Genomic DNA, 27077 nt, shown 5'->3' on the forward strand with positions numbered 1-27077 from the left:
CTGTTTCCATTTTCTCTCCATTTATTTGCCATGAAGTATGGGAATAGATGCCATATTCTTAGTTTTTTGAATGTTGAGTTTTAAGTCAGCTTTTTCACTCTCCTCTTTCATCTCTATCAAGAGACTCTGGTTCCTCTTCACTTTCTGCCATTAGGATGGTATCATCTGCATATCTGAGGTTGTTATTTCTCCCAGCAATCTAGATTCCAGCTTGTGATTCATCTACTGGCATTTTGCATGATGTATTCTGCATATAAGTTAAATAAACAGGGTGACTATGTACAGTCTTGACCTACTCCCCTCCAAATTTTGAACCAGTCCTTTGTTCCATGTCTGGTTCTAACTGTTGCTTCTTGGCCTATATGCAGGTTTCTCAGGAGACAAGTATGGTGGTCTGGTATTCCCATCTCTATGATTTTTCAACAGTTTGTTGTGATCCACACAGTGAAAGGCTTTAGCAAGGTCAGTTAGGTAGAAATATATGTTTTTCTGGAATTCTCTTCCTTTTGCTATGATACAATGGGCATTGGCAATTTGAGATCTGGTTTCTCTACCTTTCCTAAATCCAGCTTGTACATCTGGAAGTTCTTGGTTCAAATGCTATTAAAGTCTGGTTTGTAGGATTTTGAGCATTAACTTACCAGCATGTGAAATGAGTGCAATTGTATGGTAGTTTGAACATTCTCTGGCTTTGTCGTTTGGGATTGGAATGAAAACTGATTCTTTTCCAGTCCTGAAGCCACTGATGAGTTTTCCAAATTTGCTGGCATATTGAGTGCAGCACTTTCACAGCATCATCTTTTTGGATCTGAAATAGCTCCTTGGAATTCCATCACCTCAACTAGTTTTGTTCATAGTAATGTTTCCTAAGGCCCACTTGACTTCATACTCCAGGATGTCTGGCTCTAGGTGAGTGACCACACATCTTTATCTGGGTCATTAAGACCTTTTTTGTATAGTTCTGTGTATTCTTGCCACCTCTTCTCAATCTCTTCTGCTTCTGTTATGTCTTTGCTTTTTCTCTCCTTTATTGTATCCATATTTGCATGAAATGTTCCCTGGGTATCTCTAATTTTCTTGCAGAGCTCTCTTGTCTTTCCCATTTTATTTTTTCCCTCTATTTCTTTACATTGTTCATTTAAGAAGGCTGTTGTATGTTTTCTTGCTATTCTTTGGAACACTGCATTCAGTTGCATATATCTTTCCTTTTCTCTGTTGTGTTTCACTTCTCTTCTTTTCTCAGCTATTTGTAAGGCCTCCTCAGACAACCATTTTGCCTTCTTGCATTTCTTCTTCGGGATAGTTGTGGTCACTGCCTCCTGTACAATGTTATAAACATCATCCATAGTTCTTCAGGCACTCTATCAAATCTAATCCCTTGAATCTATTTGTCACTTCCACTGTGCAATCATAAGGGATTTGATTTAGATCATACCTGAGTGGCCTAGTGGTTTTCCCTACTTTCTTCAATTTAAGCCTGAATTTTGCAATAGGAGTTATGTTCTGAACCACTGTTAGCTCCCAGTCTTGTTTTTGCTGACTGTATACAGCTTCTCCATTTTTGACTGCAAGGAATATAATCAATCTGATTTTGATATTGAGTATCTGGTGATGTTCATGTGTAGAATCATCTCTTTTGTCATTGGAAGAGGATGTTTACTATGACCAGTGTGTTCTATTGGCAAAACTCTGTTAGCCTTGCCCTGCTTCATGTTGTACTCCAGGTATTTCTTGCCTTCCTACTTTTTCATTCTAATCCTCTATGTTGGTTTCACTGGTGAATTCTAACAAACATTTAAAGAGAAATTAATAATAATCTCCTCAAATTCTTCAAAAAATTGAAGAGAAGGGGATACTCCCAAACCCATTTTATGAAGCCAGCATTACCTTGTTACCAAACCCGGTTAAGGACATTGCAAGAAAAGAAAGCCACAGACCAATATCCATGATGAATACAGATGCAAAACTTCTCAGCAAAATATTAGAAAACTGAATTTAACAACTATTAAAAGGAACATACTCTGTTCAACTGGATTTATCCTTGGGATGCACAGGTAGTTTAACATTGCAAATAAATATGATACTAGAATCAAAGACAAATATCATATGTGGCAGAAAAAGCATTTGACAAAATATCCATTCTTTCATAATAAAAACTCTCAACAAACTGTGTATAGAAGGAACATACTTCAACACAAAAAAAGGCCACATATGGCAGACTCAGAGATTATATCACATTCAATGGTGAAAGATTGAAAGCTTTCCCTCTAAAATCAGGAACAAGACTAGGGTGCCTACTCTGACCATTCTCATTCAACAAAGTACTGGAAGCTTATAGTAATCAGGGAAGACAAAGAAAAAGCATTCACATCAGAAAGAAAAGGCAAAATTGTCTGTGTTTGCAAATAATATGATCTTATATATAGAAAGTCCTAAAGATTTCACCAGAAACATTTAGAACAAGTCAATGAATTCAGTAAAAATTGAAGGATACAAAATCAGCAGACAGAAATCAATTGTCCATGTCCCATGTAATGATGTTATCAAAATATCCATACTGCACTAGATCATCTATAGATTCAACACGATTCCTATGGAAATTCCAATGGCATTTTCCACAGAAATAGGAAAAATTATCCTAAGATTTTTGTGGATGTATTCAGTTCAGTTCAGTCGCTCAGTCGTATCCAACTCTTTGCGACCCCATGAATTGCAGCATGACAGGCCTCCCTGTCCATCACCATCTCCCAGAGTTCACTCAGACTCACATCCATCGAGTCTGTGATGCCATCCAGCCATCTCATCCTCTGTTGGAGTCAACACTTCGCATGAGGTGGCCAGAGTACTGGAGTTTCAGCTTTAGCATCATTCCTTCCAAAGAAATCCCAGGGATGATCTCCTTCAGAATGGACTGGTTTGATCTCCTTGTAGTCCAAGGGACTCTCAAGAGTCTTCTCCAACACCACAGTTCTAAAGCATCAATTCTTTGGCGCTCAGCTTTCTTCTCAGTCCAACTCTCACATCCATACATGACCACAGGAAAAACCATAGCCTTGACTAGATGGACCTTTGTTGGCAAAGTAATGTCTCTGCTTTTGAGTATGCTGTCTAGGTTGGTCATAACTTTTCTTCCGAGGAGTAAGCGTCTTTTAATTTCATGGCTGCAATCAGCATCTGCAGTAATTTTGGAGCCCCCCAAAATAAAGTCTGACACTGTTTCCACTGTTTCCCCATCTATGTCCCATGAAGTGATGGGACCAGTTGCCATGACCTTTGTTTTCTGAATGTTGAGCATAAAAGATCCCAAATAGCCAAAGCAATCATGAGAAAGGAAAAGATGGCTGGAAACTTAACACTGCCTGTTTTCAAATGCTGTTAGAAAGCTATAGTCATGAAAACAGTATGGTACTAGTATAAAAATAGACATAGACCAATGAAACAGAATGAAGGACCAGAGATAACTGCCTACATATGGTCAATTATTATTTGCCAAGAGAATAAAGACTATTCAAGGATAGTCTCTTCAATAAATGGTATTGACAAAATAACTATATGCAGAAAATGAAATTGTACTTCTTCTTCCTTACACCATTCACAAAAATGAACTTGAAATGGATTAAATACCTAAATGTAAGGCCAGAAATCATAAAACTCTTAGAAGAAAACATTGAAAAAACTCTTTGACATTGATCTGGCAATGATTTTTGAATATGACACCAAAAGTGCAAGCAATAAAAGCAAAAGTCAATAGGTAGAACTACATCAAATTAAAAATCTACACAGTGAAAGAAATCATCAACAAAATTAAAACCAAACTATGGAATAGGAGGAAATATTTGCAAATCATATCTGGTAAGCTGTCAATATCCACAATATATAACGAGCTCATCCAACACAAATGGGAAAAAAATGTAGTTTAAAAATGGACAGAGGTTTTGAATAGACATTTTCCCAAAGAAGATACACAGTTTATCCAACAGGTACATGAAAATGTACTCAATCTTACTAATCATCAGAGAAATGCAAGTGAAAACCACAATGAGATATAATCTCACACCTGTCAGAATGGCTCATCTCAAAAGATAAGAAATAACAAGTGTTGGCAGGGATGTGGAGAAAAGGAAACCTCTATCCACTCTTAGTGAGAATATAAGTTGATGAAGCCACTATGGAGAATAGCATGGAGATTCTTCAGAAAATTAAAAATAGAGCTACTATGTGATCTGCACTCCCATGTTCATTGAGGCGTTATTCACAATAGCCAAAACATGAAAACAATATAAGTGTCTATTAACAGATGAATGGAAGGATGTGGTATGTATTTATATACAATGGAATATACTTAGGCCATGAAAAAGAAAATCCTGCCATTTGTGACAATGTAATGGCATAAGTCTGACAGAGAAAGATAAATACTATATTGATATCATCTATATATGGAATCTAAAACAGCTAAACTTGTATAAACAGAGTAGAATGGTGGTTACCAGGGGCTGGAAAGTTTGAGGGATGGGGAGATATTGGTTCAAAGTACAGACTTACAGTTAGAAGTTGAATAAGTTCAGGAAATTTGACTCACATCATTGTGATTAGAGTTAATAGTAACAAATTATGAACTGGAAGTTGTTAAACAGTAGGCCTTTAATATTCTCACCACAAAAAGAAGTGGCAATTATGTGAGTAAAAGATGTGTCAGATAATGCTACAGTGATACTTATTTTGCTATCTGTAAGTGTATGAAATCAACAGGTTTGTAACTTGAACTTACATAAAGTTGTATGTCAATTTTGTCTCAATAAACATAGAAAAATGCCACTGAACTGTACAATTAAAAATGGTTCATATGGTAAATGTTATTTTATGTGTATTTTATTGCAGTTTTTAAAAGTGGGGAAAAAAAGAGAAAATAGTACTTAAATTCCAGTCTTTGCTCTCAGGATAACTAACTATGTTATACTGCAACAAACATAAATCATTAGGAGACTTTTTCTTAGTTATGAAATTTACTGTTCCCTAGGGAAAAAATCAACTACAACTTAGTTAAGAACAAATAAGAATGAAAGTCTATTTCTTAAGGTTAAATTTTTCAAATAATTAATGTTAAAATTAGCTTTATCTTGATTATAGAGTTTCTAGAAACTTGAGAATTTGTATTTATGTTTAGAATTCTATAGGACCAATATCTTGCAAAAGAACATTGAATTTATTTAAATGTATAGGTAAACTAAGAGGGCCTAAATGTAGTATTTACATCTAGTATTCTAAAAGCTACTGATTTTTCAAAAAAGTTTCAAAATAATCTAATGAATCTTTATGATTTAAAGGAGAAGGCAATGGCACCCCACTCCAGTACTCTTGCCTGGAAAATCCCATGGATGGAGGAGCCTGGTAGGCTGCAGTCCATGGAAAGCTGCTGCAACCTATTTAAAAATATTTGTCAATAGATAATCTTTTCTTGTTAGGATATTCTCATTAATGAATATTATCTAGTATCTTACTGCATAGACACTATATAATTTATAGCAATAGAATGTAGCTTAAGTGCTGCTGCTGCTGCTGCTGCTGCTGCTAAGTTGCTTCAGTCATGTCCGACTCTGTACGACCTCATAGACAGCAGCCCACCAGGCTCCCCCGTCCCTGGGATTCTCCAGGCAAGAACACTGGAGTGGGTTGCCATTTCCTTCTCCAATGCGTGAAAGTGAAGTCGCTCAGTCATGCCTGACTCTTAGCGACCCCATGGACTGCAGCCTACCAGGCTCCTCTGCCCATGGGATTTTCCAGGAGTCGGTTGCCATTGCCTTCTCCAAGCTTAAGTACTAATTTGGCAGGAAAAAAAAAAAAAACCCTGAATATTAAACATAAAATTAAGTCTTATGTACCTACTGAACAAATTTCATAAGTCATAAACAGACCTTTGTAATAATCCCCCCGTTTTCACTTTTTGTGATTTAGACTTCTTGGTAGAGGATCAGTCTCCTTATACAATGATCAAACATAAATTCGTTGTTATTTTCATGCATAAAAAGAATGGGTTTTGTTAAAGTGGATTTCTAATAATGCCATGTAATGGAAAAAAAGTAAACAGGGTAAAAATGTTCTGAATAAGTATATTGGGACTATTTATTTTTGTAATGAAATTTTCAGAGAATTTGAAGAGCTTCTGTGGGTCAGTTTACAAGTTGGAAGACCTGAATTCCTAAGAAACTGTGACATCAGCTCAATATTTTCCCAATTAATGTCTTCTGATACTTCAGCAATGTTAATAATGAGAGCCAGATAAAGGAAAATCAAGGCCTTTTTTCTACCAAAAAAAAAAAATTATACTAGATAAATTAGTTTCAAAGCAGTTTCCTCTTATCCCATAATCATCAATGATTGGATATGAAAACTGAGCATTTGATACATTTTGGCAAAGAATTTAATGTAGATTTAGCCACCTTAAATCTGTGGGATGGTGGATAATAAAATGCTTAGTTTTGCTCAGATAGTACTTAAACTATTTTGGCAATTTTAGGCTCTTTGAGGGGCTTTCTGGGTAGCTCAGCTGATAAAGAATCCGCCTGCAATGCAGGAGACCCTAATTTGACTCCTGGGTTCAAAATTCCCCTGAAGAAGCGATAGTCTACCCACTCCGGTATTATTGGGCTTCCTCGTGGCTCAGATGGTAAAATAATCTGCCTGCAATTCAGGAGACTTGGGTTTGATCCCTAGGTTGGGAAGATTACCTGGAGGAGGGCATGGCAACCCACTGTAGTATTCTTGCCTGGAGAATCCCCATGGACAGAGGAGCCTGGTGGGCTACAGTCCATGGGTTGCAAAGAGTTGGAAATGACTGAGCCGCTAAACACAGCACAGGCTGTTTGAGACTGAATTTTCTGAGCAGTGTGACTGTCCTCTTTAAATTGTTAATTGAAACTCATTGTTCCCCACTGTATTAGCCATCTGACCTCCAGGAAAATTCTTACACTTGCATACAGATCCTGAATTTTTTTTTGTTAATTCTTGAGGCACTTTCACTGTCTTCTCACCACTTAAAGGCTGATTATCATCTCTTTACCAGCTGAGTTATCAGAGAAATTATCAGGGCTTCTCTAGTGGCTCAGTTGGTAAAAAATCTGCCTGCAATGCAGAAGACCCAAGTTTGATCCCTGGGTCAGGAAGATCCCCTGGAGAAGGAAATGGCAACCCACTCCAGTACTCTTGCCTGGAGAATTCCATGGACAGAGGAGCAGGACAGGCTGCAGTCCATGGAATCCCAAAAAGTCAGACATGACTGTGCAAGTAACTTTCACTTTTATGATCTCTTGCTTTCACTAATCTACAATTTTATGGTTTATGAGTTACTTAGTAATTCCGTAGTATCTCTCTGTCTTCAGCCATTAAAGACTCTGAAGCCCAACCTTCATTTGTTTAGTTCACTTACTAACAAAATACTATTATATGCTAACACTTACCGAAATGGAAAATTGAAACATTTGATAGGGGTTAGGGAAACAGTGGGTGAAGGAGAGGAAGGGAAGGAGAGAAGAAGGAAAGTAGGAAGACAGATGGAGCATGGAAGGGAGTGCAGGAAGCAAGACAAAAAATAATAGATGTTTACTAATGAAAGGCAGGAAAGCCTTGGGTTCCTTTGTACTACTCCTCCCCCCCCGCCCCCGCCGCCCCGATTTCCCAGGGTATCAGTTGTATACATCACATATTTCTCCCCAGCAACAGTCTCCAGTTTGGCAACAACCCGCAATGTAATTCTGTTCCCAAAGCTCCCGCTGTCACTACCCTTTCTCGTTAGAAGTATCCAGGGAGAGAAATGTTGACCATGATCTTCATACTATTGTAAACTTTATGGGGAAATACACACTAAGGCCAACAGATTTAAAATAGATTCAGACTTCCCACAATTTTGCATGAAATTTGTACAAATTTCTGCCCATACTTCACTTTGGAGTCTAAAAAGTAACAGGCTAAGAAAATGAAAGGATTATAAAGATTGAATTAAACTTGACTAACCATTTTTTAAAAGAAAAGAGAAAAAGAAAAAATGAGGGTGGAATAGTAGGAGTATCGTACTTCATATCTTGGGAAAATTGTTGTGCTATATTCTTTGTCAATGCTATACACTTTTTTAAAAATCAGCGTTTATTAAAGCCCTGCTTTAGATGTTAGTGTTAACTAACTTTAGATGTTAGTAAGATGCTTTAGAGGTTAGTGAATAAAGAAAGACACAGTCATTTTCAACATATGCTTGTGCCTAATTTGGTTATAAGGTAAAACATGAACGTGAACGTGAAGTCACTCAGTCGTGTCCGACTCTTCGCGACCCCATGGACTGTAGCCTACCAGGCTCCTCTGTCCATGGGATTTTCCAGGCAAGAGTACTGGAGTGGATTGCCATTTCCTTCTCCAAGGGATCTTCCTGCAACTAATTCCTATCAAAGCCAGAATAAATGCCTCAAGAAAGGCAAGAAATGCTATAGCAATATTCAAAATGAGAAAAAAAATATTGTAGAACAGTGTGTATTTTGACCTGGGCCTTCAAAGTTAGAATTTTATCAATTGTCATAAATTGGATGTTTTGCAAATGTCTAAGTAGATCAGGAATGCCACAGATTCAAATAAGCATGAGTTTTTTTGTTTCTTTAGTTTTGGGATACTTTCTAAGCAGTGCTGTCCTATCCACTGTCCTAATACACCAATCTGAAGAAAGCAAATATTTATTAGACTCATCTCTATTAATATTATGTTATTGGTACATACTGAAAATAATAGCATCCATCCCCTAGGTTCTTAACCATTGCTAAGATGTTCTTTTCATTAAAGTTCTTTGAATTACTTTTTAGAATTTTCTAGGGCTTTGGGTCTGCCATTTCCTTAATTTCCACCTAAGAAGATCATCTCCTCTTTTTGAATAAATACATAGTGCTAACATTAGGTTAAATTTTAGTCTTTTAGTGCTTCCTGAAAACAGAAAAAGAAGTACCTTGTTTCTATACAACTCTCATTTCTTTTTGTCAGAGATATTCTGAAATTATAAATAACATTATACATCCACTCAGTATTTGTTTACTACTTCAATCACAATATAGTCTATTCAAATATCATGATACTTAATCCTTTAAATGTAAATGCAGCTTAATAAAGTAGTTATGAATCATAGTTTTAAATGAAATACATTAAAATCCTAAATTTGGTTGTTCACAGGAACAATAGCATGACTAATTAGATTAATTAGATTGTGCAGAGAATTAAATATAGATAATGTTGCATCTATCTTTTAAGTATGAACAGTGCCTATTAATCATACTCTCCATAAATCATACTAAATAGAATATTTTAAATGATTAAAGTTCAAAGCGGTTATAAACTTTAGTACTTAGAGTTGCACAGCAGTTTAAAGCCAGGATCAGAATTCACCAAATCTTTGGATACAAATCCTTTGTATTCACTGCCTCTTATTTAGGATTAGTAAAATAGTCATATTAAAAATATCTACCTCTAATTGAAAAAGAAAAAAGCTACTATTTCATCTTAAATATTTTCTCAGAGAAAATAAATATATTTTCTCTTAATAAAATAAAAAGTTTCTCTAGCACAGTCCCAAATTTATGGGGAATAGCAAACTATTATTCTTTTATAGTTTGCATTCACTTTAAAAAATTTCTATATTCTTCAACTGTTTTTCTTAGAAGGGATTGAGACATGAAATCCCATCTTTTAGAAGTGCCAACATTTAATTCATGTTTTCTTTGATGGCATTTCCACTCATCCCTTTAATGATATAGTTTTTGTATTTTTAAAATAAAGCAAGTTAATATTGATTTTGGATCATCTAATAATCTCCTTATTGGTGAATTTTAAGGCATCTTGAGCAAGGGCTGATCATCTCTAGGCTATTACTATTAACACAGTGTAATGCTATGTATTAGTCACTGTTCTACACATATTACGTTTCTAATTTTTGACAACCCATAAAGTTGTTGTTAGTATCCCTATTTTATAGATGAGAAAACTTGAAGAGGTTGCAGTCATTCCACTGATAAATTTTGGAGCCAGCATTTGAACTTAGGCATGTCTGACTCTAAAGTCACTTTGTCCTGCTTATTGCCAGGAGCAGGGGACATGTTTCTGAAAAATTACTACTCTCCTGCCTGCCCTTGAAAGTGAGTATTGCCAGTTAAGATTGTTTGCTCGGTATGCTGAAACTGTACTAATATCAACTACTGTTTGGAAGCAGAAGTCTTTATAATGCTTGGAATACAGGGCAATCCAAGTCAATTTTAGCATAAAGGTTAGCACAGATACTTGGCTATCATTTATATTAGTGTGAAAGAAGCTATGTTCTTTTATAAAAGTGAAATCCATTTAAACTGTGTTCATATCACTTTCAAAATAGACTATGTTCTCTATTCTTTCTTATTCTTCTAAAATACATTTCTTTATAAAATATAAATTAATCTCTCAAAAATATGCTGTTAGTTTTAAATCAGACTTCTTGCAAAAGTATAAAAGAAACAAATCTTAATTTTCATGATGCATTATGGTATAAAAATTATTATTTACCCTTCATGTTGTCAAAAGAGGAGATTATCTTATGCATCAGAGCAGACTGTGTTATGTTTTAGGAAGCTCAGCAGAATGGACAAAATGCTTAAATAATGCCAGTAATCTAATATAATAATAAATAAAACAAAGTTGACTTTTAAGAAGTTTGCATTCTTCTCAGTTTGGGAGTACTTTGATTATTACACTAACAGTATTCTTGTTACTGCTTGGAAATAAACACTATCCCTCCTGCACATGTCTCCTATAGTACCTAGAAGTATCTTTTCTTAGAAACATTAATTTCAGTTAAGTATATATTTTCAGTTGAATATTTCTTCTTTTTTACTGCATATTTATTTTAAGAATATTGTGAATGACATGCATTGAGTACTCAAACTTGGTTCTTGCTGTTCAAGAAAAAATTCTAATGATATGATTGGTCCCAAAATGTACATTGATATGAATTATTAATAGCTAGATTTTATGGCTTTCAGATTGCTAACTTATTACTATGGCAACAGAGCAGAACTTAGCTGTACCTTATTCTTAAACTTATCATACCTTAAATACAAGAGTATTGCTATAAAATTTCAATCAGTATTGTTCACAATTAAATTCTAGATGGCTATCCCTGGTGGTTGAGACGGTAAAGAATCTACCTCCAATGTAGGAGACCTGGGTTTGATCCCTGGGTCAGGAAGATTCCTTGGCGAAGGGAATGATAACCCACTCCAGTAAATCTTACCTGGAGAATTCCATGGACAGAGGAGCCTGGAGGGCTTCATTCCATGGGGTTGCAAAGAGTAGGACATTGACTGAGCAACTAACACACATGAAATATTTAACATTTTGGGTGATCATTCCAGAGACTTCAAGCTCAGAGCTACCATTTCTCAATCTTTCTTTTTCATTCTACTTTGTCTTCTTTAAAGAGAAAAATAGGGAATGGTATAAAGATGAGTATAAACCTTAATAAATGTCAATCAGTTCAGTTCAGTCATTCAGTCGTGTCCAACTCTTTGTGACCCCATGGACTTTGGCATGCCAGGTTTCCCTGTCCATCACCAACCCCCAGAGTTTGTGCAAACTCAAGTCCATTGAGTTGGTGATGCCTATCAACTATCTCATCCTGTGTCATCCCCTTGTCTTTCTGCCTTCAATCTTTCCCAGCATCAGGGTCTTTTCCAATGAGTCACTGTCCAAACAACTTCAGCTTCAGAATCAGTCCTTCCAATGACTATTCGGGACTGATTTCCTCAGTCCAAGGGACTCTCAAGAGTCTTCTCCAACACCACAGTTCAAAAGCATCACTTCTTCCTTCAGCCCTCAGCTTTCTTTATGGTCCAACTCTCACATCCATACATGACTACTGGAAAAACCATAGCTTTGACTAGATGGATCCTTGTTGGCAAAGTAATGTCTCTGCCTTTTAATATGCTGTCTAGATTGGTCATAGCTTTTCTTCCAAGGAGTAAATATCTTTTAATTTCATGGCTGCAGTCACCATCTGCAGTGATTTTGGAGCCCAAGAAAATAGTCTCTGTTTCCATTGTTTCCCTATCTATTTGCCATGAAATGATGGGATCAGATGCCATGATCATAGTTTTTTGAATGTTGAGTTTTAAGTTAGCTTTTTCACTCTCTTCTTTCACTTTCATCAAGAGGCTCTTTAGTTCCTCTTCGGCTTATGTCATAAGGGTGGTGTCATCTGCATATATGAAGTTATTGGTATTTCTCCTGGCAATCTTGATTCCAGTGTGTGCTTTACCCAGCCCAGCATTTTGCATGATGTACTCTGCATATAAGTTAAATAAGCAGGGTGACAATATATAGCCTTGATGTACTCCTTTCCCAATTTGGAGTCAATCTGTTGTTCCATGTCCAGTTCTAACTATTGCTTCTTGACCTGCATAGATTTCTCAGGAGGCAGGTAAAGTGGTCTGGTATTCCCATCTCTTGAAGAATTTCCCACAGTTTGTTGTGATCCACACAGTCAAAGGGTTTGACATAGTCAATAAAGCAGAAGTAGATGCTTGTCTGGAATTCTCTTGCTTTTTCTATGATCCAACTGATGTTGGCAATTTGATCTCTGATTCCTCTACCATTTTTAAATCCAACTTGAACATCTGGAAGTTCATGGTTCAGGTACTGTTGAAGCCTGGCTAGGAGAATTTTGAGCATTACTTTGCTAGTGTGTGAATAAATGTCAATACATTTCCCCAAAAGTCACGTATTGTCAAATATTTAATATAGGAAAGTAGAGAGTATAATACAAAATTTAAAAGTACCCTGAAACATTTGTAATATAAATATAAAAAGCCATAATCCCTGGATGTGGATTTGATCTCTAATAATTCTACTTTTAATTTACTATTATAATTAACAGTTTTAAATATAGATGCATTCCAAGTAATTTCATATAACAAAGGAAATTTTGATAATTGCTTAATTCATAATTATTTAAATTATATTGGTAATAGTACTCCTAGGTGGTGCTAGTGGTAAATAACCCACCTGCCAATGCAGGACACATAAGAGATGTGGGTTCAATTCCTTGGTTGGGAAGATCCCCTGGAAGAGGACATGGCAATCCACTCCAGTGTTCTTGCCTAGGGAATCCCATGGACAAAGCAGCCTAGCAGGCTATATAGTCCATGCGGTCTCATTAAGTGGAACACGACTGTAGCAACTTAGCACAGCACAGCACATGATACCTATGGATTTATTCCAAAATCTTTCCCACAAGAAGTAGAGTTAATTCTGGATTTTACTTAGGGAAAGTAAATTGAAACTAGATAGTGTTTCCTTTTTAATATCTACTAATTATATCTATTTCTTTTGTTGTTTGTATATTTGTTCTGTTGGGCCAGAGCATGCAAGCTAATAACTTTCTGATGTGGTAATAGACGTACCTGAAATATTTAGAAGTTAGTCTGAATAAGTCTATATATCTAGAAAAGGAAGTTTAGTAAAGAAGACTTTAAGTGCATATTAATTATGTATAATTGTCATAGAACTAGAGAAACTCGAGCTAGATTTAAAATGTTAAATTCCAAGCCTTTGAAAAGGAAAAAGGATCATACACAAACTAATCATATAGATAGTTGGATATACACTCAACATCATCCCAAATGTCCTTGATATGCCTTTCCAGAGAATTCAGTTGTAACTTTAACTTTATAACCATATTTTTAAATAGTTATATTTATATAATCTATTAGAGTATTCTTAGGTGCTGGGTACCTCAATAAAAGCATATAGAATGTTATTTTTTTATCGCTTCATATGAGTATAAAACAACAATTGAGAGAAAATGGAACTTTAATATTTGTCATGTCCTTAATGAATATATACTTTTATGAAATATTTTATATAATTTCATCAACATTTCTTTCATATAAACTTGCAAAATAGCAATTTTGATATTTTGTTAAATCATTTTAGTAAAAATAAATCAAATAACCAATTATTTTATTTAAATTTCATCCTGATTGAATTTTTAAAATTCAGTAGAAGAATATTTTTGTTTTGTTTTGTTTTTACTTTTTAAAAATTTTGAAAATGCATGTTCATCATATTGTTAGGCTTATAAATGCAATAAGAAATTAAACATTGCAAAAATAGAACTTAATTATAATTAGAAGTTCTTATGAGATAAATTTCCATATCTGTTTATCAAAGAGAACTGACAGATTTCTGAAGTCATAAAGAAATCATAAATAATATTAAATTAACCTTTTAAAGAAGTTAGAAAGTTTTACTTCTCCAAATGTATCCTACAAAGAAAATATTTGACAGCTTTATGAAACCTTTGTGTGTTTAGTCTCTCAATTGTGTCTGACTGTTTTGCAACCTCATAGACTGTTGACCACCAGGCCCCTTTGTCCATGGGATTTCCCAGGCAAGAATATGGGAGTGGGTTTCCTTCTCCATACACAACCTTTGAAGTTCCATCAATTGCTACAATGAGCTAAGTGGTTCTCTAGTTACTAAAAGAAATATTTCTAGGCAAACTTGAGATTCTTTCTTATATGTTTAGCAGGATATACTCTCTCAGAATATAGAAGATTAGATATTTATTATTTTTTAATGATGTTGAAAATTTAAAAAAAAATTACCTTTGGAATAACCATATAACTTTTAACTGGCTATATAGAAATTCTTTTGTATCTGTTTTCTTCTTCTTTTTTAAATTGAAGTATAGTTGATTTATGGTGTTATGTTAGTTTCTGATTCAGTTATATATATGTATATTTGACACATATATATTTGATTCAGTTACATTTATATAAAGTGATTCAGTTACATATATATTTTTATATTCTAAGTTGACATATAGTTAATTTACAGTGTTTTTTAATACTGCTGAACAACAAAGTATTTCAGATATGTGTGTGTATATATATATATTCTTTTCAATATTCTTTTCCATTATGGTTTATCACAGAATATTGAATATAGTTTCCTGCTCTATACAGTCTTGTTTGATCAGTCGCTAAGTCATGTGTGACTCTGTGACCCAATGAACTGCATCACTCTAAGCTTCACTGTCTTTTGCTATCTCTTGGAGTTTGCTTATATTCATGTCCATTGAGTCAGTGATGCAATCCAACCATCTCATTCTCTGTCATCCCCTTCTCCTTCTGTCTTCAAGTCTTTCCCAGCATCAGGGTCTTTTCCAATGAGTTGGCTCTTTGTATCAGGTGGCCACAGTATTGGAGCTTCAGCTTCAATGTCAATACTTCCAATGAATGTTCAGGGTTGATTTCCTTTAGGATTGACTGGTCTGACCTCCTTACATACCAAGTGAATCACAAGAGTCTTCTCCAGCACCACAATTCAAAAGCATCAATTCTTGATGCTCAGCCTTCTTTATGGTCCAACTCTCACATCTATACATAACTACTGGAAAAACCACAACTTTGACTAGATGGACTTTTGTTGGCAAAGTGATGTCTCTGCTTTTTAATATGCTGTCTATACTTGTCATGACTTCTTTTCCAAGAGCAAGCATCTTTTAATTGCATGGCTGCTGTCACAGTCTGCAGTAATTTTGGAGCCCAAGAAAATAAAATCTGTCACTGTTTCCACTTTTTCCCTATCTATTTGCCATGAAGTGATAGGACTGTATGCCATGATTTTCATTTTTTGAATACTGAGTTTTAAGCCAGTTTTTTCACACTCTTCTTTCCCTCTCAACAAGAGGCTCTTTAGTTCCTCTTCACTTCCAGCCATTAGAGTGGTGTCATCTGCATATTTGAGGTTGTTCTCCTGGCAATCTTGATTCCAGCTGTGAGTCATCCAGCCCAGCATTTCACATGATGTACTATGCATGTAAGTTAAATAAGCAGAGTGACAATATACAGGTTTGATGTACTATTGACTCAGTTCATTGTTCCAACGGTCCAGTTCTCACTGTTGCTTCTTGGCCTGCATACAGGTTTCTCAGGAGACCAGGTAAGTTGACTCGGTATTCCCATATCTTTAAGAATTTTCCACAGTTTGTTATGATTCACGCAGTCGGAGGTTGTTTATCCATTCTATATTTAAAAGCTTACATCTGCTAGCCCCAGCCTCGCACTCAATCCCTCCCCAGAACTCCTCTCTTGGCAACCATAAGTCTCTTCTCTGTATCCCTGAATCTGTTTCTGTTTCATAGAGGAGTTCATTTGTGTCATATTTTAGATCCAACATATAAATGACATCATATGGTATTTGTCTTTCTATTTCTGCTTTACTTCACTTAGTGTAATAATCTCTAGTTGCATCTATGAGCTGCAATAGGCATTATTTATTCTTTTTTATGGTTGAGTAGTACTCCATTGTATTGATATATATGTACCATATCTTCATTATCCATTCATTGGTAGATGGACATTTATGTTGTCTCCATGTCTTGGCTATTGTGAATAGTGCTACTATGAACGTTGGGTGTATGTTTCTTTTGTAATTGTAGTTTTGTCCAGATGTATGCCCAGGAATGGGATTGCTGGATCATATGGTAATTCTATTTTCAGTTTTCTGAGGAACCTCCATACTGTTTTCCACAGTGACTATACCAATTTACATTCCTACAATCAGTGTAAGAGAGTTCCCTTTTCTCCGTATCCTTTCCAGCATTTGTTATTTGTAGACTTTTTAATGACTAGTATAAGGTGGTGAAAAGTGAAAGTGAAGTAACTCAGTCATGTCTGACTCTTTCGCAACCCCATGGACTGTAGCCTACCAGGCTCCTCTGTCCATGGGATTTTCTAGGCAATAGTACTGGAGTGGATTGCCATTCCTTCTCCAGGGGATCTTCCCGACCCAGGGATTGAATCCAGGTCTCCCGCATTGTAGACAGACGCTTTATCATCTAAGCCACCAGGGAAGTCTGGTATAAGGTGGTACCTCATCATAATTTTGATTGTGTCCCTCTAGTAATTACTGATTTTGAGCATCTTTTCATGTGCCTATTGGCCATCTATATATCTTAATTGGAGAAATGTCTATTTAGGTCCTCTGGCCATTTTTGGATGGATTTTGTTTTGTTTTGTTTTTGAGTTGAATGAGCACTAGGCCATTCATGTATGACCTAAATCAAATCCCTTATGATTATACAGTGGAAGTGACAAACAGATTCGAGTGATTAGATCTGATAGACAGAGTGCCTGAAGAAGTATTGATGGAGGTTCATGACATTGTACAAAGGACAGTGATCAAGACCATCCCCAAGAAAAAAAGAAATACAAAAAGGCAAAATGGTTGTCAGAGGAGGCCTTACAAATAGCTATGAAAAGAAGATAAGCTAAAGGCAAAGGAGAAAAGGAAAGATACACCCATTTGAATTCAGAGTTCCAAAGAATATCAAGGAAAGATAAGAAAGTCTTCCTCAGTGATCATTGCAAAGAAATAGAGGAAAATAATAGAATGGGAGAGACTACAGGTCTCTTCAAGAAAATTACAGATACCAAGGGAACATTTCATGCAAAGATGGACACAACAAAGGACAGAAATGGCATGGACCTATTAAAAGCAGAAGATATTAAGAGGTGACAAGAATACATAGAAGAACTATACAAAAAAGATCTTCATGACCCAGATAACCATGATGGTGTGATCACTCAAGTAGAGCCAGACATCCTGGAATGTGAAGTCAAGTGGGCCTTAGGAAGCATCACTACAAACAAATCTGGTGAGGTGATGGAATTCCAGCTGAACTATTTCAAAGCCTAAAAGATGATGCTGTCAAAGTGCTGCACTCAATATGCCAGGAAATTTGGAAAACCCAGCAGTGGCCACAGGACTGGAAAATGTCAGTTTTCATTCCAATCCCAAAGAAAGGCAATGCCAATGAATGTTCAAACTACCACACAAATGTACTCATCTCACATGCTAGCAAAGTAATGCTCAAAATTCTCCAAGCCATGCTTTAACAGTACCTGAACTGTGAACTTCCAGATGTTCAAGCTGGACTTAGAAAAGGCAGAGGAACCAGAGATCAAATTTCCAACATCTGTTGGGTCATCAAAAAAGCAAGAGAGTCCCCAAAAAACAACTGCTTTATTGACTACACCAAAGACTTTGACTGTGTAGATCACAACAAAATGTGAAAGACTCTTCAAGAGATGGGAATACCAGACCACCTGACCTGCCTTCTAATAGAACAACAGACTGGCTCCAAACTGAAAAACGAGTACATCAAGGCTGTATATTGTCACCCTGCTTATTTAATTTATATGCAGAGTATATCATGTGAAATGCTGGGCTGGAGGAAGCACAAGCTGGAATAAAGATTGCCGGGAGAAATATCAATAACCTCAGATATGCAGATGACACTAGCTTTATGGCATAAAGTGAAGAAGAACTAAAATACCTCTTGATGAAAGTGGAAGAAGAGAGTGAAAAAGTTGGCTTACAACTCAACATTCAGAAAACTAAGATCATGGCATCTGGTCCCATCACTTCACAGCAAATAGATGGGGAAACAATGGAAGCAGCGAGAGACTTTATTTTTTTAGGCTCCAAAGTTACTACAGATGGTGACTGCAGCCATGAAATTAAAAGATACTTGCTCCTTGGAAGAAAAGCTATGACCAAACTAGACAGAATAGGCTTTTGTTGGCAAAGAAGCCTGTCTAGTCAAAGCTATGGCTTTTCCTGCAGTCATGTATGGATGTGAGTGTTGGACTATAAAGAAAGCTGCGTGCTGAAGAAATGGTGCTTTGAATTGTGGTGTTGGAGAAGACTCTTGAGAATCCCTTGAACTGCAAGGAGATCCAACCAGTCAATCCTAAAGAAAACCAGTCCTGAATAGTCATTAGAGGACTGATGCTGAAGCTGAAACTTCAATACTTTGGCCACCTGATGTGAAAAACTTACTCATTGGAAAAGACCATGATGCTGGGAAAGTTTGAAGGCAGGAAGAGAAGGGGACAATGGAAGATGAGATGGTTAGATGGCATCACTGACTCTATGGACATGAGTTTGAGTAAACTCCGGGTGTGGATGATGGACAGGGACGCCTGGTGTGCTGCAGGCCACAGGGTCGCAAAGTATTGGACATGACTGAGGGATGAACTGTTTTATTTTGTTTTTGAGTTGAATGAGCAGTTTGTATATTTTGGAAATTAAGCCCTTGTCAGTTGCATCACTTGGAAATATTTTCTCCCATTCTTTGGTTTGTTTTCTGCTTTGTTTATGGTTTCTTTTGCTGTGCAAAAGCTTATAAGTTTGACTAAGTGCAATTTGTTTATTTTTGTTTTTATTTCTATTACCTTGGGAAATTGACCTAAGAAAACATTAGCACAATTTATGTCAGAGGGTGTTTTACCTATGTTATCTTTTAGGAGTTTTATGGTGTAATGTCATGTTTAAGCCTTTAAGCCATTTTGAGAGTTTTTTTGTGTGTGTAGTGAGAAGTTATATCCTATCTTCATTGATTTACCTGTGGCTGTCCAATTTTCCCAACACTGCTTGCTAAAAAGACTGTGTTTTTTTCACTGTTTGTTCTTGCCTCCTTTGTTGAAGATCAATTGACCATAAGTGTGTGATGTATTCTTTTCCAGTAAAGGTTGTGACAAGATATTTAATATATTTCCCTGTGCTATCCTGCTTAATAGTTAAATAGTATATAACATTACTGTTTATAAGTTTTATATGCAATAGATTTTATGTTCTAATTTCAAACTCCTAATGCATCCCTCCTCTTCCTCTTCCATTTTTGGTAACCATCACTTTGTTTTCAAATGAACTCTCAACTTTCAATTGAACTTTTCTGTTACAAAATAGAAACAGACTCAGACACAGAAAACAAACTTAAGTTCTTTTTTGAAATATTTCCTTTTTAATGAACTTTTTTTTATCTCCATAATGGTTTCTTGAATGCCTACTATGTGTCTGTCATACTGTACTAATTTGCTTCATGTGAGAGTGTTAATCACCCAATCCTGTCCAACTATTTGTAGCATTGACCCAATATACTATAGCCTGCTAGGCTTCTCTGTCCATAGAATTCTCCAGACAAAAATACTGGAGTAGGTAGCCATTCCTTTCTCCAGGGGGTCTTCTTGACCTAAGGCTCAAACCCGGGTCTCTTGCATTGCAGGCAGATTTTTCAGTCTGTCCTCTGGCTATATTGCTTTATAAAAACCCACTCCTTCATTTTATCCTCATAACAAATTCACTAAGTAAGTTACTTTACAAATGAGATAAGTGTAGCTCAGGATCTGGGTCACATTGCTAGTAAATGGCCAGATCGAGATTCTAGTCCAGAACTATCTTTCCAAAACCCATTATTACGTCCATGTCTTTATATTGTCTTCCCTGAAATGTAGATATAAAATGGTATTTCATCAAATATTGCTGGTTAATCAGATCTTATAGTGGAATCCTGTAGAAAAACCTTTGAAATGAATGTTCAGATGTATTTTAATCATTGTAGTCTCAGTTATGTATTGTCATGGCTGTCCTGTGGACTGATTTTTTTTTGTTTTATACTGAGGATATCTGTGCCTCTGATTTACATTAAATTGGAACAGACATTGCTTTGTAAGTTAACAAAAGTACTGACTCTTAATATTTCCTTGTGTTTCTTCTTAGTCTCAGGGTACCAACTGAAAAATTGTTCCCTGGCCCTGAGAGCCACTGTATATCTTATGCTACTGTTGTTATTATGAGAAAATATCACATTATATAAATGCTTAAAATGATGGAAATAAGTAACATTGTATCCTAATTCTGTGTTCTAAAAAAATATGGTTAAACTAGAGAGGAAAGATAAAGCAGAGACCAGAAAGAGAAGACATAGGGAATACAAGAAGTGAAAATGTTAGTCATTCTGTTATGCCTAAATCTTTGTGACCCCATGGACTGTAGCCTGCCAGTCTCCTCTGTCCATGGAATTCTCCAGACCAGAATTCTGGAGTGGGTAAGACAAGGTAGAAGAAAAGTGACTAGAAATGATGCAGCCCTTGAGAAAAACAATTGACCAGTTCCTAAAAAAATTAAACAGAGTTAACATATGCACCACTCCAAGATGTATACCCACTGTTCATAATAGCCAAAGAGTGAAAACAACTGAAATACCCAGGTTAACCAAATGTGGTGTATCTATACAGTGGAATTTAATTCAGACATAGAAAAGAATGAAATACTGCAACCTACTACAACAAGGAATAACCTGAAGACTTTATGCTGAGAGAGAGAAGAGTACATATTGTGTGATTCCATACATATGAAATCTCCAGAATAAACAAATCCACAGAGACAGAAAGTAGGTTAGTGTTTGCCAGGGAGGAAGGAAGAACCAGGAGTATCTGCTGAGTTTCTTTTTGGGATAAAGGAAATGTTTTAGAATTAAATAGTGGTAATATTTACATGAGCTTGTAAATATACTAAAAATCATTGAATTTTACACTTTAACAGTACAAATTTTATAATGTGACTATATCTCAACTTAAAAGATATCACTAGAGATTGCTTATCAGAGAAGGCGATGGCGCCCCACTCCAGTACTCTTGCCTGGAAAATCCCATGGACGGAGGAGCCTGGTAGGCTGTAGTCCATGGGGTGGCTAGGAGTCGGGCACAACTGAGCGACTTCACTTTCACTTTTCACTTTCATGCATTGGAGAAGGAAATGGCAACCCACTCCAGTATTCTTGCCTGGAGAATCCCAGGGACAGAGGAGCCTGGTGGGCTGCCATCTATGGGGTCGCACAGAGTCGGACACAACTGAAGCAACTTAGCAGCAGCAGCAGAGATTCCTTATATTGCAAAGACTCCATTGAGAATCTTATTATATAAATGCATACATGTATAATTGAAACATAAATTATTTTTATTTTCAAATATTAGTTAAATCTGTTATAACCTTATGGTATCTATCCTTAAACTAAATCATTTTAATGGTATAGGAATATGGGTAGATAATTGATCTACAAAACACATTTTGTATTTCAAACCTTTAATTCTGTCTCTTTGTACACTAAAATCTTTGATTCTTTCCCTCTTTCTTTATACACATACATACCTTATTATTATTTTAAGTAAGGTGCAGTAAATAAATCTTCATGCATAACTTCTTTAGTGTATGCAGTTGACCCTTGAACAATACAAAAGTTAGAGGAGCTGACCCCCCGAGCATTTGAAAATCCATGTATAATTTATGATTAGTTAACTACAGATAATGAAGTACTGTAATATTTCCTATAAAAATTTATATATGTTTAAAAGCTGATATAATATTATCTGAACATACTTTTATTGGTTTTTGTACTGTCCCTCATAGACAGAGGGCAAGAAGAGACCAGGGAAAGGCAGACCAGTCTAGACTGGTGGGTGGCAGATTTAATAAGCAAGGGAAGTTACATCTGAGGCTTGTGACGGGCAGCCTCAAGATGAGTAGATCTCTAATTCCATCTATCAGAATCATAAAAATTTGTACAGACTTTAATGGAATTCAGTCATGTATACCATCCAGATGGTCTCAACACCACATTGCTCTCTCAGGCGGTCTCCTTTTAAAATTCTTGGTGGCTGTGGAAACTGTGGGTTGAACATAGGCCAGGGGAGAGGATCAGGAGCATCAGATTGCCTCAGTCCAACTTATTGGACAACTGACAGTGAAGTCCTCTTGATAATGTCCAACAACTTTCTACACTGAAATGTTGCCAGTCGATACAATATTATTCTTTATAATAACATTTTTCTCAGTCCAGCATCATACATTGCATTTTAGTTGCCATGTTGCTCTAGTTTCTTTAAACTGGAATGAATTCCTCAGCATTTTTTTTATGACATTGATATTTGTAATGAGTGCAAAACTATTGTTGGTTATTCATAAAGTCCCTCAGTTTGGGTTAATCAGATAGTTTCTTCATGATACTTTTGTTTGAAAAAATATGAATTCATGGTGATACTCATTAAACACTACAGTTTTTTTCTTTTTTTGCTTTTCCTCCCACATTTCATATTTATATCTTCCTTCTTCCATAATGAGAACCCTACCTTGTGACATTATTAAAATTTACTTACTTGGTCTTTCCTACAACATAGTTTCAGAATTTCTACACCTGCAGCAATAAGAAACATGAACAGTTAGTTTCAAAGTTGCTTTGTGGTTCTTTTGGTTTTCAACTGAAATTATGTAGCCAAATTTGAAAGTTACTTAGATCAGTCTCTCTTCCCCTTTCAATGTGGTTATGTTGTTCATTTGATATACTTACAGTTTATTTGTTTCTGTTTGTATTCAATTTTAGGATTTCTTCCTTCATCTTTATTAGTTATTTAAACCTAATATCATTTAACATGAGTCTAAGAGTTAAAATACATAGAGAGGATATTTAGAGTGGTCTCTCCCTTCCCTATCTATTCTGGTTTGTTCCTCCCATCTCCTATAGATAAGTGATTTCATTAGTTTCTGGTTTACTGTATTTCCTTTTGTAAATATCAGCAGATTTATGTTTTCTTATTTTGCTTTCATTTTACATGAAAGTAGTATATTGCACATTGGTGGGTCTATCAAATGGAGACAGTTTTGTCCCCTGGAGGATAATATTTGAAAACTTATTTTTTGTCTCTGCCACAGTGGATGCTACTAACATCTAGTCATCTAGTGGGTAGAGACCAAATGTGCTGTTAAAAGTCCTATAAGACACAAGATGTACCTCAGTAACAAAGAATTATCTGGTTTAACGTATCCATAATACCACTGTTGAGAAATTCTGCTATACATCTACTTTGTATTTTGCTTTTCAACTTAATATATCATAGAAATCACTCTATATCAATTCATAGAGATCTTCCACATCCAGTTTTATAGCTGCATGGTAAAGGTACTATTATTTATTTATTCAGTCTCTTTTGTATGTGAATTTAGGTTTTCTCAATATTTTGCAATTTCAAATAATGCTGTAATGGATAACTTTACATACTTTTTTGTTCTTGGTAGTACACTTTTGAAAGTATATTTTTAGAATAAAGTCCTAGAGGTGGATCAAACACCAGATGATATATTGGTTTGCCAAATCCTCCCCAAAGGGTTGTACCATTTTGCATTTTCATGATTGTAAGAAAGTACCTGTCTCTCCATAGACTTGCCAATTGAGTGAATTGTCAAGTTTTTGAACTTCTACTAATCTGTTAAGTAAGAAACTAAGTATATTGTTAATTTGCATTTCTCTTATTTTGAATATCTTTTAAAAGTTTTGTTTGTTCATAATGTCAAAGCCTCAAATTTTATAATTTTTAACCCAAATAGTTTTAGATGAAATACGGAAGCAACATTTATAAAATATAACAGAACACATGGAAACTTACAATACCATATGTAAAATAGATAGCCAATGGGAATTTGCTGTATGACCCAGGGAGCTCAAACAGGGGCTCGGTGACAATCTAGAAGGGTGGGATGGGGAGGGAGATGGGAGGGAAGTTAAGGAGGGAGGTGATATGGGTGTACCTATGGCTGATTCTTGTTGATGTTTGACAGAAAATAACAAAACTCTGTAAAGCAAATTATCCTTCAATTAAAAAATAAATAAAGTGGCAAATAATAATAATAATATATCTTATAGTACTATCCTACAGGTATGTCTTTATATGATAGAGACATAAATCTTTTTTGGATGGAATAATCAAAATGTGCTGGGAAACTGTTAACCAAGTTTTTCACTGATTGAATCAGTTCCCCTAAACAGAATCCTTGTCCTCTTGGAAAGGACTTGCCTTTTCAAAGTATTTTGAAGAATTAAATTCAGAGTATAAAACTTAAAAAAAAGTACAAGAGAATAAGTATGTATTTCTGTGCTGAAAATATCCAAGTATTTCCTGTAGAAACTTTTCTTGTGGCATGTCTCAATATGTTTTTTCACATGAATAAAACAGCATATTGTCCTGCCACATCTGAGAGAGAATACTTATCACCAGGTAATAAATATAATCCTAGATATAGAGTATTTAAAGACTCCCTCCTCTAGAGTTTTCAGGCTACTAGGATGTCACAATAAGTAAACTAAACTGATTTTGTCTCGGATTCTTGTGTTTTACAGGCCATACATGTCTCTTGGAAGTCTTCGAGATCAAGTAATTTATCCAGATTCAGTGGATGACATGCATGATAAAGGCTATACAGACCATGATCTAGATTGTATTCTACACAGTGTTCATCTCTATCATATAGTTCAAAGAGAAGGAGGTAAAGTCTATAATTCATGGCTTTTTTTCATGTATTTAACATAACTTTAAAAAAATTAAGTTGGGTTTAATTTTGATGTATGCTGTTGTTGGAACATAAGCACACAAGCAAAGATGGAGTTTTATAGCTTTTGTTGCTTTTCCATTGTTAACTTGCTCTTTTCTGTTTATGCTATATTTCGTGCAGCAAATTAAGCTTTTTCCTAAGTCCACAGCTAGCAGTTGAAGATTTTTCTCATATTTGGATGAACATGTGTTCCTGAAGCCATAGTCAGTCTAAATGTATGTAACGTTCATGACAGAAATATTCTCCTGTTAATCCCTCAGTTTACATTAACTATAATAATTTGAGAAGTAGGTGTTATAGAACTTTTTTATTTTCAGACCAACAGTCTTACCAATACATTTTTCTTTCTCTACAGCAACACATAGAGAATTAGATAAAACATAGAAACTTCTGTTTGGTAGTTTTTCAGCATAAAACATACTTTGAAAAGGTAAGAATAAGAGTTATACATATTAGCTCAAGAAAGAATTACTTTCAGAACACAGAAATAACTTGATAACATATAATTTGATAGCCTAGAAAAACTACTGAAATAGCAAGCTAGAATTCTAGGTTTAATTTTGCATATGTTTTATGTTTTATTTTTCTAGCCCACTTGCATGATCAAAAGAAGCAGGGTAGTATAATAATTAAGAATGTAGTCTTTGAAATCAGAATTCTGGAATCAAATCTTTAATAACTCTGTTCTCTGTACACTTGTATCTTCACCTGTAAAATAGAAATACCTATAAAGATGCTGTGAAGATTTAATAAGACTTTATTTAAAGTATTTAGAACAATGATACATAGTAAATTCACAATAATTAGTTGCTAAAGGTAATAGAGCTAGATGTAATATCGATACAAAGATATTTTGTCTTTGTGTGATGGTGCTTGATATTTTACATATTTCACATCTATTATTTCATTTGATACAATAAAAAAACAATGTAGGGAAAAGAGGTAATATTATATTATTGTATTTATATATGATATCTAGCAACTACCTATTAATTTGGGGTAAGTTATTTGGATAAGTTTGAAATCTAACAATCTGAAGAAAAATTTATAATAATTTTTGACATATTCTATTCTTTTAGAAGTTATCAAGAAATTCTAGAACTAGTTTTAAGAATTTTTCAACCTTAAAAATATGATAGTAATTGTTATAGTTTATTGAGTGCTCACTCTGCAGAATATAACGTGTTACGCAGTTTACAGTTATCTTATTTAATATTTGTAGCTGCCCAATGATGTGGATTTTACTAACCCTCCTTTTACAGATGAAAATCAGACGTTTCGCAGTTTCCCCAGGGGCCCTCAGCAAGTGGTAGAACAGGGATTCCAACACATATGAGACTTGGATGTCAATGTTCTGTATAAGATATGCCACTGTGCTATGCTGTCTCAACATCTTAGATACTAATAAGGCTTGTTATATCCTTAAACATAAAAAAATGCTAAGGAAATCCATTTTACTTGCCTAGTCCTTAAAACGTGAAACATGTTTTTAAGCAAAGCAAGAAAACAAATTTGCAAGGACATCACTTACTCTGGAAGAAGCCTGCTGAAGTTCTAGTAAGACTATTAATGATTTGAAGCAACACCAGTTCTAACACTTAAAGAAATTTGCTTAGAGAAATTCTTTACTTTAGTATAAGATAGATTTTAAAACTATGTTTTATTCCATTAAACAAATTACAAAATAGGTGTAGAATTGTTAACAAATAGATGTGAGCTAAAGCAGTTTGTACATTTTCAGGAAGCAAGAAAACTTCACTTCTTAGCTGACTTAGTCTCACTGTTTCAGCATCAGA

The 27077-nt window shown here is 35.2% G+C and overlaps 1 protein-coding gene across 1 annotated transcript in view; it reads left to right on the forward strand.

Annotated features, from left to right (window-relative positions):
* Positions 1 to 27077, forward strand: part of ABCD2 (ATP binding cassette subfamily D member 2) — an 88867-nt gene that overhangs the window by 31093 nt on the left and 30697 nt on the right. The window contains exon 7 of the mRNA XM_069584614.1: positions 25070 to 25215. Coding sequence (XP_069440715.1) covers positions 25070 to 25215 — 146 coding nt within the window. The remainder of the gene's footprint in view (positions 1 to 25069; positions 25216 to 27077) is intronic.

Source organism: Ovis canadensis, chromosome 3 (genome assembly GCF_042477335.2).
Source record: "Ovis canadensis isolate MfBH-ARS-UI-01 breed Bighorn chromosome 3, ARS-UI_OviCan_v2, whole genome shotgun sequence".
Classification (NCBI taxonomy): Eukaryota; Metazoa; Chordata; class Mammalia; order Artiodactyla; family Bovidae; genus Ovis; species Ovis canadensis.